The sequence below is a fragment of the Cynocephalus volans genome, chromosome 1, assembly GCF_027409185.1.
Source record: "Cynocephalus volans isolate mCynVol1 chromosome 1, mCynVol1.pri, whole genome shotgun sequence".
NCBI lineage: Eukaryota > Metazoa > Chordata > Mammalia > Dermoptera > Cynocephalidae > Cynocephalus > Cynocephalus volans.
In genome coordinates this window covers 5,791,750-5,808,005 of record NC_084460.1, presented here as the reverse complement: position 1 = coordinate 5,808,005, position 16,256 = coordinate 5,791,750, and the positions used below count along the sequence as shown (strand labels likewise).

Here is a 16,256-nt window from a genome sequence, read left to right as displayed (position 1 = left end):
CCACTTGGGGCCTTTAATCCAGGAACCCCCCAAAGGGTGCAGTTTGCTGGACCCTGAGATGGTTCTGCCTGTGGGTGTCAGTCAGATGAGGCCAGTTGCTGGTGGTCAGGGAAGAGGTGTGTGCAGAGGGTATGAAACCTCCAGGGCAGCGGGAGAGGAGGCAGGCGGCGCGGCGGCCTCTGTCCTCTCCGGCAGGCGCCTTCTTTGTCCTCTCTTTCAGAAGCGAGTTCTTTTCCTGACCAATGACTACTTCTTCACGGACATCAGCGACACACCCTTCAGGTGAGGACCCATGCTTTATTTGAGGGGGAAAGGAGGGTGGAACATGAATTCCAGCAACTCAGGGTAGAACTTTCATGTTTGGGGGATGGATTTACTCATATTTGTAGGCAATTTTGTGGTGTAGATCCAGGTCAACACTCAAAACTTGAGGTCTAGACCTGCTTTGCCAGTGTAGCCTAGTGGGCAGTTCTGGAGCCAAACCCCCTGGGTTTAGGTGCTAACTCCACCCCTTATAGGCTGAGTATCCGGAGTCAAGTTACTTAACCTCTGTGAGCCTTCGATTCCCCGTCTGTGAAGTGGGGGTGGTAGCAGTTGCTTCCGGCAGTGCTGTGAAGATTAGAGCACACACGCACTTAACAGCTGAAAGGGGCGCCTTCTCGCAAGACGAGAGGATTGAATTTGAGGACCTCTCAGGTTCTCACTGTTGTCACCAGTAAACACCTGCAGGGTTGGTGTCTATCGTGTATGCCAGTGGAAACACAGAAGACAGCTGTTTGTGTGTTCTACAGAAAGCAGTTTTTATTTGGGGGTAGTGCAAGCCAGGAGCGAGGTTGGTCTCATGACCTGAAATGAACCAAGCTCCGGAGCAGGTGGGGTCACAGCCTTTAAGGATCCAGCTCCAGGAACTTATGCTGCCCAAGGAGGGCTGGGTTATCCCTGTGTGTGTGCAAGCGGGGTGAGTGTGCAAGTGCAGGGTGGCAGCGTGTGTGTTGCGTGTAACCCATGTTCTCTTGGGGTGGAGATTTAAGCATTAAAATGAAGGAAGGTGGCCTTGTGTTGTCAGGAGGTGAAATCTGGGGCAGAGTTGAGACTAGTGCACAAACTCCAGATCAGGGCAAAGCTGGTCTGGATCAGATGGGGTCCAGCCTTGGTCGCTATCACAGAGCGACTTTCGGAGCCAGTCAGCATTGTTGAATGAAAGGAGGGGAAGGAAGAAGACCGATTAGGGAGAGGAGGCGAGGAAGGGGCCGCTCCCACCTCCAGAGTGCACGTTTGTGTCTGGGCACTGTACAGTTCAGGACCACGTGGCCCGCACCTCCGAATTACCGCACTTCTCAATAAAGCCCTGGTTCCCAGCCCCAGCTGCTCACGAGAGGACCCGAGGAAATTTGCAAGTTGCCCATGCCTGCGCCTCATCCAAGCCAATCTAACCAGAATTTCTGGGGGTGATGCCCAGTCACTAGTGTCTCTTAGAGCTTCCTAGGGGACTCAGTGTTCAGCCAAGGTTCTAGCAGGAGAGGAAGGCACAGTAGGATTCCCTGGTGGGGAGAGGAATCTCCTGTTGGTGGAACAGCCCGTGAGACATCGAGACCTTTCTCCATCTCGGGGGGTCCCTGGGAGGGTCAAGACATGCCTGGGTTGAAGTGGGAGCTGAGAGGGCTCTTGGTCTACAGAATTCCCAGAGTCCTTCTCAGGAAGAAAGGCTGCTGGGCAGTTCTAGAGGGACCACCTGTGAAGCCAGGGGCAGAGAGGGGCCTGGCCTGGCTTGTCGTGGGTGCGAGAGGCTGCCACCCGTGCAGCTGGTGGGGGCAGGAGGCGGCCCGGAGCTGGGCCTGCCATGGCTGTTGACAAGCCTGCGCCCTCTCTTCTCTCCCCGCAGCCTGGGAGTGGTGCTTTCCCGGGGCCACGGAGAGTACATCCTCCTGGGGAACACGTCCGTGGAAGAAGGTGGGTGGGCGACAAGTTGTGGTGGACGGTTCAGCGGGGAATGGACTCTCCCGGGGTGGCGGGCGGGCCAGCCGAGGGCAGCCTCTGTGGTCCTGCTGCCAGGGCTGCCGGGAGCCCCAGGGCCGCTCTGAGCACGGCGGGACGGGACGTGACCCGTGGAAGACTGCGGGGGACGGCCGCCGTCACGGCCACCTCACACCCGGCGGCTGGCAGCAGCACACGCTTCTGTCGCAGCTCAGGCTGGAAGGTCGTGTCGGGTTCGCCAGGCCTTGCGCCCACGGGGCCCGGCCGGACAGTCTCCCCGGGCCTCTGCCAGCTCCTGGGGCCCAGCGGCTCCCGGACCGCAGCCTTCAGCCCTGTCCCCACGGTCACATGGCCTCCTCCCCTCGGGCACCTCTGACCGCGGCTCGGTTGCTCCTTCCTATGAGGACTCCGATCATGTCAAACCGGAGCCCACCCTAATGACCTCAACTTAATTACATCTGCCAAGACCCTATTTCCAAAGAAGTGCACATTCTCAGGTTCCAGGGGTCAGGATTTCAACATATTTTTGGGGGGGACACAATTCAACCCATACCAGGGAGCTGCTGGGAGGTGAACCTGAGAGAACAGCCCCCCATCCCAACCTGCCCTTGACTCAGAGCTGCCCAAGCACCCAAAAGAACAAAACCCGCATCCAGGGCTCAGGATTATCCCTGGAAGTCCCTGGAAGATGTGGTCACAGTTCTGCTGTCCATTCCCTTTACCAGCCCTCGACAGCATCTCATCACTCCATCCTTCTGCCACCTCCGGTCACTGTCACCTCTCTCCTGACAACCACAATAGCCTCCAACTGGTCTCCCTGCCTCTTTCTTTCTCTGAACTTCAGCCAGAGGGTCTTTCTAGAAATGCCCAGTCTGACTGTGTCGCTCCTAACGGCCCTTCTATGGTGTTCTCACCTTTCCGTTCCTGCCTGCGCTGAGCTGCCATGTCTTCCTGCGTGCCTTGCTCTCCCTTGGGATGTTCTCCTGTCATCCCAGGTCTCCGCAGCCCACTCTCAGGTCCCAGCCAAGACGCCACTTTTCCGGGAGCTGTCCTGTGCAGATCCCCTCTCCCTGCACCCAGACTAGGTTAGGTGCCCAGCTGCGCAGTCACCTGGAACCTGTGTCTGTCCTCCCACAGCACATGTCCCTGGCGTTGGAATACTCTCCTCCTCAGTCCCCCACCGTCCCCCAAGCGATCATCGTGCCTCTTCCTTCCCACACTTTTCCTCCTCTACCCAGGGGATATTCTCCAGGGGACAGAGGGTGCTGTGTTTTACCCACTTCTGTGGGCAGACAGACCAGTGGTCCAGGGGCCCGGAATCACGGAGCGACTGGGCTCACCTGTAGCTGTTTGCCTGTGTCGGCGTCAGCCCAGTATCACTTCCCAGGGCTCTGCAGATGCCCTGCGGGCTGTGGCATCACCGTCTGCTACAATGTAACGAAACCTTGACTGGGCACTATTTGTGTTTGAGCGTGAGTAGGTGCCAGTAGGGCATCTGCTCATTTGTTCGTTCAGCCGATGGCGTGTGCTGAGCTCATGGTTGGTGCAGGCTCCGTGCTGGGCAAGAGGCTTCAGAGGGCACAGAAGAGACAGGGCCCAGCTCAGGGCTCATCTCTGACCAGCCACTCCACTCAGTCGGGTACAGTGAAGCCAAAATCACAGCTTCAAAGTATTAGCTCTTTTGATGGAGACACTGAGAGGACGTGGCCTCTTCAAGGTGCTGCTGGTGAGCAGAAGCAGTAGGACATGCCCATACCAAGTGACACCCAACCCGGGAGGAGGATGACAAAAAAGCTGGAGGAGGAGGGAGGGGTGGCCTCAGCGGGCTGGGTGGGATTTGTCCTGCGCCTCAGAGAAAAAGTGGGCTGTGGACGCGAGGCCTGAAGGAGAACAGGCACGTCAGGAAGAGGAGCAGCGCGGACAGGGGTGATTCTGGGCAGTCGCGTGCAAGCGCGCGGGTGCTGCCTCCTGCAGGGAGCGTTGTCCTGAGCGTGTGCTCCGCTTTCAGGCCTGCACGACTTGCTTCACCCGGATCTGAGCCTGGCCAGTGACTGGTAAGCGGGGAGCAGAGGATGGGAGGGGGAAGGTGGGATTTTTGAGGAAACACTGACCCTCCTGGGTTCCAGGATCTACTGTGTCACAGATATCGACCCCGAGCACCGGAAGCTCAGCCAGCTGGAGGCTGTGGTCCGCTTCCTGACAGGGGACGACCCGGACCTGGAGTGTGAGTGCCAGCTGCCCAGCAAGGCGAACTTTCCCCTGGGACCCTGCAGCTCGGGACTTGGCAGGGAGGGGTGGGGGCTGAAGGGGAGGTAAGCTGCCCCACAGTCCTATCTCTGGAGCACATGGATGGCTTAGGGAGAACAGGGAGATTCCCAAAGAAAAGGGCAGAGCCAGCCTTACTGTGGGGCCAAGCTCGTGTCTATGTATTCTTGGAACTATGGTGACATGATGGATCCCCATGTCAGGGACCAGGATCTTTCTAAGGCTCAGAAGAGAGCACTGTGGAGGGCATCCACCTGCCAGATCTGTCCCTACCACCACCGAAAAGTGCTCCCTGGGCAAGCAGCTAACACTCCACACCCTGAAGCCCCCACCTGCACAGAGAAGAACATTTGGCCAGACGGCCTTGTAAAGCCTGTGGCCTGTGAGTGTTCCTAGGCCCTGCTCCGCAGGCTGACCTTAAGTCCCCTGCAGTAATGCAACTGCGGTGCTATTGATCCACACCCTCAGCATACCCCTGTCCCCCTCTTTAGAAGAAAGAGTAGGTCATCTCGTCACATAAGTGTCACCCCCACAAGAAGACTCTGCAGACCCAACAAGGCACTTATTTTTCATTAATTCATGCTGTCAACACATCTGAACTGAGCATGTACTGTGTGCCGGGCTGGGGTGGTGCAGGAGCCACAGAGGCCACCCACAAGGCCCTTGCTCTCATGGAGCTTACAACTTAGTGGAGAGACCAGACCACAGACAGGTTAGCATGCACGTGTAGGTGTGAGTTGTTACAGATTGTGACGAGTGCCAGGAATAGGCTGCTGTGCGGGAGAGAAATGCGCCACCTCTGTAAGGAGGAGTCGCTTAAGCTAAGGGTGAAAAAGAACCACCCTGATGGCTTTATGGGGTCTTTGGGGGTGACAAAAAGTTTGGAACTAGATAGAGGTGGTGGTTGCACAAGATTGTGAATGTACTTAAACACCACCGAATTATATACTTTAAATTTGTTAGCTTTATGTTATGTGAATTCTATCTCAATAAAAATAAATAAATTTTTTAAAAAGAGAGAAAAGAGTCACCCATGCAAAGAGTGGGGAACAGAGCACCCAGGCCAAGGGAACAGCATGTGCGGAGGCTCTGAGGCAAGGAAGAGCTCGGCAAGTTCAAATTCACAGAACTGGCGAAAGGCCAGTGTGTGCCGATGGTCAAGGGTGCTGCGAGTGGAGATGGGAGAGGCAGGCGGGCAGACCCACGTCTGCTGTCGCTGAGGGTCTCTGTGTGTCACTGAACGATAGAGCTGGGAAGGGTCTGAGCTGCCATTCAGTCCACACCTGTCCTTGGGGGGCTGGAGAGCTGAAGGCTGAAGAGGGCAGGGGCTTCCTCCAGCTCGCAGGGTGGATTCACGTGTCCCAGACACTCATTCATGGGGCACATCCTGTTCCCGGGACTCCAGAAGAGCAGGTGGGCTGTGTTCATCCTCATGGGAAACAAGGAGCCAGGTCTCCTTCGGTCTTGCCCAGGTGACGAGGAGCTGGTGCGGGAGGTGCTGTTTGACGCGGTGGTGACGGCCCCCATGGAAGCCTACTGGACGGCGCTGGCTCTCAACGGCTCTGAGTGCGTACCAGGGTGCCCCCAGGCTCCCTCCGCGGGGACAGGGCCCCTCCTACCACCTGCTGGCAGCTCAGGAGATCACCCACCCTCCCGCCTATGGTGGACGACAGCAAGGGTGGGAGGGCCGGGGTGGGGGTGAGAAAGACCTTCACACGGCCCCACCCAGCAAAGCAGGCCCTCGAGCACCTCACCCGGGGGACGGCTGCTGCCTTCTCCCTGCTTTGAGACAGCACCACATACAGGTCCCCGAGGCACAGGTCTGAATCCCCACCCCAGGACAGCCCCATGCCAAGAACCCCTCTCTCTGGGTTGGGCTCTAGCCAGGACAGCCCCTTAGCCAAAGTGCCCTGGTAAGAGCAGCTCAAATAGTTTGGAGCCTCATTTCCAGCAGGTAAGGTCAGACGCCCATGAAGTTGACCTTGGTGTCCCCCAGTCCCTTAGATTTCCTCACTCCCTTAGTGGCAGACAGAAAGACGATGGCGTGTGAGTGCATGTGTGCACTCATGGGAGTGAGTGTTGAGGGGGGGGGGGGCCGTGTAAGTCATTGGCGAGGTTAGGATGACAGTGGGCCATTCCTTGCTCCTGAACAGGAACAGTCAACATCATGAAGATGTCAAACCTCCTCCAGACATTTAACAAGTTAACTCACTAATGCTAGCCTAATAAAAACACCACCAGCACTTTATAGCAACGATCCTATTGAAAAAAAGCAAGATGTGGACTGCTGCACGTAGTTGGGGAGACAGTATTAGCGTGTATGTACATGTATTACATACATATAAAGACACATATGTACATATGTTACATATATGTAAAATATCTGTGGAAGGCTATTTAGGAAATGCTGCTTCTCATTGGTTGCTTCTGGTTAGAAAAATAGGTAACTGAAACAGGAATAGTCATTCGCTGTATAACTTTTTGTACAATTTTGAACCATGTAAATATACGACTTATACAAAATTAAACAAAACCAAAATACAGAAAGAAAAAGAACACAGTGGGCCAGGCCTTGTTCCGAGCACTCAGTGTGTACTGACTCACTCGATCCCCACAACATGCTGCGATGTAGGTCGTCTTCACTCCTGCTTTACGGATGAGGAAACCCAAGCAGAGTGAGATCAGCCACTCGCCCAAGGCATGTGCCTCCTAAGTGGCAGAGCTGGCATCAAAAGCAGGCAGCCTGGTTCCAGAGTCTAGATACTTAACCCCTGTCCTGTCCTGCCTTCTACAGAGCGGTGATCACTGGGTTTGGAGAGAAAAGGCACAATCTTCATCTTTCCAAGTTCAGAGATTCATCACAGATGTTTTTAAATGTTGAGAAACATTAAGAAGCAAATATTCTTAACCAGAGTGTGCATTAGGAAAGATGACCTGGGGGATTAATATAAAATAACATAAAGCTAGGGAGAAAAACTATATAACCATCTCCATAGATGCAGAAAAGGCATTTGAACAATATTAATATCCATTCATATTTTTTAAAAGCCATTCAATAAAGTTAAAGTTGACCTAAGCCTGAAAGCCAACATCTCAGTGGGGTGAGAGGCTCTCCCATAAAGGCAGGAACAGGACAAGCAGGCCCATGTCCCTGCTACGATTTAACAGGGTCATTAGTCAGTGCGATAAGACAAGAGAAAGCCATCAGGCCATGAGGACTGAAAAGGAAGAAGTAAAATTATCTCCATTCAAAGATGGTATGATTATACACCTGGAAACTTCAAAAGAATTAATAGGAAAACTACTATAAACAATAAAGAATTTAGTAAAGTAGCAGGTTATAATATCGACATTCAAAAGTGAGTAACCTTTATCTATACAAAAAAACCAGATAGAAGATATAATATGAGACAGCTTATTTAAAAGGGCAAGAAATACGAAATATAAAGTTGTAAGACTATGAGAACATATAAGGCATAAACTAAAAGAACTGTCCAAAAACCTATATAAAGAAAATTATGAAACAGTCCTGAAATACACAAAAGTAGACTTGAACACATAGAAAGATATACAGTGGTTTGTTTTGTTTGTTTTTGTTTTGGGGGCTGGCTGGTAAGGGGATCTGAACCTTTGACTTTGTAACCTTGGTGAAACGTACAGTGTTTCTGGGTAGGAAGACTCAACATCATAAAGATATTAATCCTCCCTAAGTTAACTTATACATTTAAGGCAATTAAAAAAAAAATGCCATCAGTATTTTTCTGCATCCAGATAAACTGATTATACAGTTCATTTGGAAGAGAGGCAAGAATAGCCAGGAAGTCCCTGAAAAAGAAAAGCGATGGAGGAAGGTTGGTCCTACCAAGGTGGTTAAGCATGTTGCAGAACCTCTACAGTCCACAAAGAGCGGTGCTGGCGTATGATCAGACAGGAGACCACGGGAACAGAGTAGAAAATCCAGTTACTCCTTTTAAATGCGTGTGGAAATTTAGTATATGACAAAGGCATCCTGTCAAATCAGTGAGAGAAAGATTAACTTTTTAATAACTGGTTTGAGGGCCATACAGAGAAGGAAAAAATTGTATTTTTTTCTCACACCATACACCTGGATAGTCCGAACGATTCAGAGATTTAAATGTAAAAAATGTAACCATATAAAAACTAAAAGAAAACACGAGCCAATGTCTGTAAAATCTAGGAGTGGGGAAACTTTCCCAACAATAAATCAATATTCAGAAGCAATAAAGGAATACCTGATAAACTTAACAATGTAAAGATGTTTATACAGCAAAAATAAAAACATGAGCAATATGAAAAGAGAAATGACAAACTGGACAGTGTTTGCAACTCATAAAACAGATAAAGGGTTACTATGTATAATATATTCATGGTAAAAAACAAAACATTTTAGACAGAGAAGTAATAATCCAACCATTTTGTAAAAAAAGGTGGTCAAAAGATATGGACAGTTCATAGAGAAACAATGCAGATAGTCCATAAATATATAGAAAAATGCTCGACCTACCTCATAATAAAATAAATGCAGGGCTGGCTGGCTTGCTCAGTTGGTTAGAGCCTGGTGCTTGATAACACCAAGGTCAAGGGTTTGGATCCCCATACAGGCCAGCTGCCAAAAAGAAAAATAAATAAATAAAATGCAAATTAAAGCTATACTGAGACTGTACTTCTCAACTCTCAGATTGACGCCCTCTAAATTCGCTAAGTGGAACGTCTTATCCACCTAGCTTAGCTAGGAAGATTGTGCCAAAGGGACCCAGAGCCCACTTGAAGAAACTTCACTGGCCAAAGGTGGGACAATTAGAGCAGCGAAAGTGATGATAAAATGGCTTAAAACCCATTCAATATGTTAAAATACTTGGGTTCATGATGATACTGGGGAAAAAAAAACACGTCATTGGTCATCTTTGGAAGATGTTAGAAAACAACTCATTATTCTAAACACTGGTAAACAAACAGAAAGAATCAGTTATTCATCCTGCCTCTCCTGTGCAAATTGTACAGGATAAGCAAACACTGATGAGGGAAGTTTTTCTTTATACAAGTTTTTCAGGTAAGAATAAAATAATAAAGATATGAAGGAAAACAACTATTTTGCAACCACTAACCAATCGCGTGGCAGGTATATTCTCCTGATGAAGAATACACCACCTGTGAAAACTCACCCCTGAATCTGGCCAGGCCCCCAGGTCTAATGGCCAGTTTATAGGAAATACGGGGGACAAAAGAGCATGCCCAATAATAGCACAGCCCCACTGTCAGCCACGTCCAGACTGGGAGAAACTCCACGGGACAAATGACCTAGCCTGGTCAGCAAACAAATTGCAAGACAAAGAGAAGGGTGAGAGAGAGAAGGGAGAAAAGGAATCAGGTTAAAAGAGACTACAGATGACTGCTAGTGGCGATGGAGGTTCTTATACGGTGATGAAAGTGTCCAAAAGTTCACAGTGGTGATGGTCATGCAACTCTGTGAATATACTAACAACCACTGGACTGTACTCTACGTAGGTGAGCTGTATGGTATGTGGATTATTGATTTTTTACTCAATAAAGCCACACATGGAGAGAGAAACGACAAAGAGAAGTGTCAACCAGTGACAACACCTGGGCCTTAGATTCTGATTCAAACAAGCTGTAAAAAATTCAGAGGCAACTGGATTATCTGATGATGTTAAGGAATTGTGGGGTTTTTTAACAGATGTGATAATGGCATTGAGGTTTTTTAAAAATCCTTATATTTTAATGATACAAATTTAAATATTTGCCGATGAAATGTCTGGGATTTGCTTCAAAATAATCTAGTTGAGGGGTAGGGCCAGGGGTTGGTAATTGTTGTGGATGCGTTGCAGGTGAAGCTCTTCAGCCTACCCTCCCTACTTTTTGGTAGAGAATTAGATCAGGGAGCTCCTCAGAGACACACAGGCCCCACCCAGAGTCTGACTCCGGGTCTCCTGCGGGGCTCCAGGGCTGTAATCTTTAAGTCCCACATTATCCCAGCGCTCGCCCTGTAACAGCCCTGTCTCTCCAGCACTTGAGTTGGGTGAGACCCCTGCCCGAATCTCTGACCCTGTCCTCGACTTTCCAGACTTTAGATCCAGTTCTGGATGCGGTTCCTCCACATTGCGTGGGGCAGCCTCCCCTCATAACCTCTTAGGGAAGCCCCGACAGGCTGACCCCTGAGCCTTGATGAGAAGACGCTGCCTGTGGCAGTGCTTTGGGTATGGGCTGCCTTGTGAACTCACTAAAGCCCACAGATCAGGCACTGAGAGAAACTGGGTAACAGCCTCCAGTAAATTAGCCAAGTTAGAAGTGGCGACCTCCCCCTGGTGCCATCCGCTTTCACACTCTGGTGCCATCATCATAGCATTATGGCTTTGAGACTGCTAGGAAAATTAGTCACACTCAGGCCAGCTAATGAAGTTTCCTTTTTTCAGTCTTGTTGGCAAGGTCACAAAGTCCACAGGACTTCTCTTAGGGGTGTGGATGGTGCCTGCTCCTCTTCCCTTCACATTTCAGTAAGAAGAGAAATATGGGAAGGGGCTTTGAAACCATGAGGGGTTATGCACGTGCTAGTCACGAGAAGTTACTGTTCCTCGGGTCCCGGGACAAAATCTCCCTTCCTGAATTCCTTCTATCTTCCAAATCCAACCTCCCCCGCACCTCAACCCCAAGCCAGGTGGACGAATTAGGAGCTAGATCTGACAACGCAGAGAGGCAGAGGCCCAGGGGTCCACTTCACAAAGAGAGGCGCTGCCTGGAAGCCAGAATGCGGCCTTCCTGGAAAGTTCCCCCTGATTCAGGTCAGGCGCAAGTTCAGAGAGGCCCAGAAACCCCTGCAGGTCTTCTCTGAGCTCTCTCCTGCCCCTGGGGACCTGCTGCTGCATCCTCCTGCTTCGTCTGCCTCACAGTGAGTCAGAGCACGTGGACATGGCTTTCCTGGGCACCCGGGCCGGCCTCCTCAGAAGCAGCTTGCTCGTGGGCTCCGAGAAGGTCTCCGACAGGTGAGTCCTACTGGCTGCTCTGGGGAGCATGGTCCCTGCAGGGTGGAAAAGGACTGAATTCTGACATGTTCCTGTGGCCTGTGGGTGGACAGAGATTGGTCTCCAGCGTGCTAGGCCTCCGGGAGTCCAGCGTGGACAGAAGGGCTGGGATTTACAGATCGAGAGAGAAAAGTAACCCTTCCACCCAGGCGTGGACACATCCTGGAGGTGTACCCCAGAGAGGGTGGAGCGTGGTCCAGCCAGGGAAGAGAGCAGCCAAGACCTCAAAGAGATCCCACTTGGAGGAATCTCTAAGAAACCCAACACTGTTTTCCTCTCTGGGACTGGTCTCCATATGACAAGCTAAATCTGCTGGCAGTGTCCCCAACTTTGTGGACGCTTTCTCTGCCCCTAAGGCGGAGGGGCTGCTGCTGGAGCCCTGTACCCGGCGCGGCCTTACGGACAAGCCACTCCCTAATCGCGTGGGAGATTCAGGATTATTCCTCTCACCTGGTAGGATTCCGCAGCTCCCTGTGGCGCATGGAAGGCTTTAGACCCTAAGCCAACAATTTTACCTGGGGGTGACTTTGCCCCGCTCCAGGGGCCTTTGGCAATGTCCGTGCATATTTTTGGTTGTCACGGCTGGGGGAAGTGGGGAGGCTGCTACTGGCATCTAGTGGGTAGAGGCCAGGGATGCCACTAAACATCCTAAAAATTGGCACAGGCAGCCCCTACCACAGTTATCTGGTCCAAAATGTCACTAGGGTTGAGGCTGAGAAACCCTGCTCTAAGCACAGGCGGGATGCTGGGAGAGCCCTGCCTGTCGCCCGGCCGGCACCCGCCCTCACAGGGGGGCTGAGCCCGAGGAGGGGGTGGGGACAGCGCCACCTGCTGCTCCGCAACCCGGGAGACTCAAGCAGGTGAGGGCTACCGGGCACCTGGAGAACAGAGGGGGCTCTGGGGAGAGCCGACCCCGCTCTCCTTGCCTCCCACCGGCCGCTGCTTCTCTCGCTAACCCGAGCACACTCGGCCGCGGAGCGCCGTCTCTGGGCTTCTTCCAGGACTCTGTGACAAATCCACACTTGCTAAGCAAAGGCTTTCTAGGAAAGCACATGAAGGAGAGGCGAGCATGCTGCGGGGTCCCTTCCCATGCTCCGGCTTTGTCCGCACCCTCTTTAAAGGCTTCCAAGGATGGAACAAGGAGGTCTCCACACGCAGAGACCTTGCCAAGGTGGCAGGTGGCCCAGCACCGCCTTCCGTGTGTTCAGGCGATGCACCCCGGCGCTCAGCAAGGCAGAGCAGCTCAAAAAGAGGGACCCAGACGGGTGCTTCCGGAGGAGCGTGCTGGGGACCCACGCCCTCCGCTGGTGCAGTGGTAGACAGCATGACCACACTGTCTCCTCAGACGTGCAGCCAGCCAGACAAAAGAAATGGGGTGACATCCAAAAGAAGGGTTTTTGTAAAGCTGGAAAGCATAGCCCATAACGCAGACCCTATGCCCCCCGAGCTCCTACTGCGCCATCAGATGCAAGGGCACTTTGACTCTGGAAAGGGCAGGAGTTGCTGGGGCTCCTGGTCCGGGGCAGTGCTGACTCAGGGCTAAGGTCTGCCATGAGTCCATCTGCAATGCTGCCAGAGTAGAGAGGAATCGCTGTCTTGGCCCAGCCAAGGTGATCTTGTGTGGAAAAGGGGAAAGGACGAACATGTTCCCGGGTTTGGGGGAGCTGCCAGCTCTTCCTCTTTGCAGGAAGTTCCTGACGTCTGAGGACAGCAGCAGCACGTTCACCTTGGACCACTTCCCTGTGTGGTACCGCCAGGCCTCGGAGCAGCCCGCAGGCAGCTTTGTCTTCAACCTCCGCTGGGCAGAGGGACCAGGTAAACCACAGCTCCGTGCTCCTGGGGATGGCCCAGGACCAGGCTGCCGCTCCAAGCTGAGCTCCTGGTGGGAGATTATGAACAGAGTGTCCAGACCCCCAGGGCTGCTTCTCTCCCCTCCCTCCTGATGCAGCTTCATGACCGCGGGCCCTGCACTGGATGCAGGGCTGCCATGCTATTCCCCAGCCAGGGGAATTTCTAGCCCAAATTCCAAATATAAAGAGATCAGAAGAGTTGATCTCTAAGATTCTTCTATTTCTAAAACTCTGTCTTTGAAAGTTCTGTAAACAACCCAGATGAAAGTAGCAGAATTTCACTGGGAGTTGCTGCACTTACCAAGTGGGCAGGGCCACTACGGCTCTCCCCAAACAAAAGTAAGCAGCCTCGTCTCCAGTGCTCAGGATCACCCAGGAGCGGCAGCACGGAGCCCCAGCCTGCTCCTACGGCGGGAAAGGACTGGGGGCTCCCAGGTGTGAAGAGGGCGCCCGGGTCGGGCCCTCACAGCCCAAGCCAGCAAATCCCTACCAGGCCAAGGACCAGGAAGGTTCTCAGAGTTGGCAGACACCTGACTCCCAACCCCCAGCTCCCACTCTGGAAAATGTCCCCTCCAAAAAAGGAAAATTAAGTGACTTTAACAGACCACCGAGAAAGCTGCAAAATGTTTAGAACCCAGAGGACCCTTGGAGTCTGCATAGCCTTTCCCTCTTGATTTACACTTGGAGAGACTGTGGCCCGGGAGGTTGAGGGGCTTGTCCAGGGCCCAAGAGTTTGTGGCCGAGCAGCTCCGCAGCAGGTTACCGCTGGGGGATCAGATCCCAGCACAGTGAGCGGGGCCCCCAGGAAGCATCCAGGCGCAGGTAGGAGGTGGGGGGGAAGCAGTGGGGACGTCGGAGAGAGCTCAAGATGCCCTTCCCCTGACAGCCTTCCAACCACCACTTCTGCCAAAACCGTTCTCCAGCCGCATGGTGGAGAAACTCCCAGGGCTGGTGCTGGGGAGGCTGACAGCAGGAGGAGCGGCACCCCTGAGCCCCCTGCAGCCTTCCCTGCCTGCGCTGCGCCTGCCTCTCCAGCCCACGGCAGCTCCCTTCACCCAGGCACCCATCACTAAATGCTTTATGAAATGTTTCTCTGCACATAACTCGTTCAATCTGCACCAGCCCGTGAGATAAGCGTAGTTATTATCTCTCATCCTCCACGGGGAGAGTTTGAGGCTCAGAGAGGTTCTGTGACTTGCCCAGGATCACATAGCAAGGGGAGCCACAGAGCCAGGCTAGAACCAAGGTCTGCCCACCAAAGTTCAGGCTCTTTCACTGAATGTAAGGCAGGAGGGGGGAAAAAAGGGGGGTATTTTTATTCCCAATGCAAGCCCGTGAGGCAGGTTCTCAAAGCCAAGGTGGAGGTCCCTGTCCCTCACTGCCCACTCTGAGGCAGAAGGAGGCAACTCTTCCTCCCTGACTTCAGGGAGGTGCCTGGGGAGGTTCTTTAGGGTGTCTGGGGTGAGGCCGTGGCCCCTGCCCCCAGCCCCTGGTGATGGTGCCCTCTGCCTGCCCTGTCACTGGGACTCTCCTGCTGGCTGCTGGGGGAGCTTTACGTGGTGGTGAGGTGCGAGGGCCGTGGCTGGGGGACTGAGCCACAAGGGAACAAAGGGAAGCTGGTGACCCAAAAGGGGGCTGCTGAGGAGGGAGGGGCAGAGCTGTCCCTGCACACCCACGACTGCTTGCTCAGATCCACACCTCTGCACACTCCCATCCACCCCTAAAAGAAAACAGCAGTCTCATTTTAATGGGGGAAGAACCCAAAGGAGGTGGAGGAGGAGGGGAGGAGCTGGCTCCAGCCTGAGTGGAGGCTCCGTGTCTCCCCAGCTGATGCTGCCTGGGGCCTGGTGGGCTGAGTTCTGCCCACATGGAGCTGTCTTTTGCAGCCAGTGCCTGAGAAACCTGCCAGTATGTGGCAGTCTTGCCAGTGCCCAGGTGCTCGGGCCTGTCTCTCCCCCTTATACAGCTGTCTCATCCAGGGCCAGCCCTGGGCAAGTCCCACCTGCACTTGGGACCCTGCTCATCCACCCCCAGTGTGGTCCAGGAAGCCACTGTGACCCAGGCACCAAAGTCCTGATGTCCTGGAGACCACATCATTAGGGTCTCTACACCCTCACTTGGTGTTTTCTACAAGCCTATACTGGCTGGAGCACACACTCAGCAGACCCTGTGGCTGGAAGCAACCTGCAGCGCCCAGGAAGTCCTGCAGGGTGAGACACATCACTGTCTTCTAGATGTTTCCAGAAACAGGGCGAGGAAGTCAATTTCTGTGCCTATTGTGGTCCCTTGGACTTCATCATAACAAATTTCTAGAACCAAGGATAACCTTACATATTGTAAGTTTCTGGAATCAGAGAGTAGTTTTAGACTTCTGTGAGATACTTGATTTCTGCAAGGTGTGATGGGTGATCTTAGCGCTATGGCAGATGCTAAGTCCCATTAGAACTGACACTGTTGTGGTAGCAGTCTCTGCAGAATTCCCAGGATTGGTTTGTTTCATGCAGATTTGATATCAAGACATTCTAACAAAATACGATAGCACATGAAAAAGTTTTGCCCCTTTGTTGGAATATGACCTGGAGACAAGACTGCTTTGACAAGCTGGTCCAGGGCCTCAGGCTGATGGGAAGAAAGACAGCCGCGGCCACACAGTAACATCTGTAAAGAAAGTGAAAGGGCAGGAGGCTGAAGTCAGCGTTGGAGTAAGCTGCCCGTGATAGCAGGAGGACCCCTGATGTGGTCTGCCTGGGCCATAGTCCACCCTCCAGAGCCAGAGAGCTCCGTTCTAAGGGACAGCTGAAACTGCCCTCCAAGTTCTGCACCTGTAGTGGCCTGGTTCTCCTAAAATAACTGGGAACAGCCAAGCAAGGCAAGCCCTCTTGCCTCCAGGGCCTGGCAGTGTCCCGGAGTGCAGCAACGTCTGTGAAGCGAGCCAAAGGTGTGGGGTGGGGTGGGGCAGGGTGGGGCGGCTACTGCCAACCACCAGGCTTTATGGAGCGCCTCAGGTGCACAGCTCCCTGTGGCATCCAGCTTCCTGGGCAGGACTGTCACTGTCACCTTTGACTTGTGCTGACTTACAGAGGGCGACCCGGAGTCACCCACACCCCGT

General features: G+C 52.9%; 1 protein-coding gene across 1 annotated transcript in view; it reads left to right on the top strand.

Moving 5' to 3' along the window:
- The window catches only part of CACNA2D4 (calcium voltage-gated channel auxiliary subunit alpha2delta 4), a 120,460-nt gene that overhangs the window by 62,432 nt on the left and 41,772 nt on the right, over positions 1-16,256 (top strand). Inside the window, exons 19-25 of the mRNA XM_063076408.1 lie at positions 221-282; positions 1,883-1,950; positions 3,983-4,028; positions 4,101-4,198; positions 5,712-5,805; positions 11,166-11,258; positions 12,985-13,112. Coding sequence (XP_062932478.1) covers positions 221-282; positions 1,883-1,950; positions 3,983-4,028; positions 4,101-4,198; positions 5,712-5,805; positions 11,166-11,258; positions 12,985-13,112 — 589 coding nt within the window. The remainder of the gene's footprint in view (positions 1-220; positions 283-1,882; positions 1,951-3,982; positions 4,029-4,100; positions 4,199-5,711; positions 5,806-11,165; positions 11,259-12,984; positions 13,113-16,256) is intronic.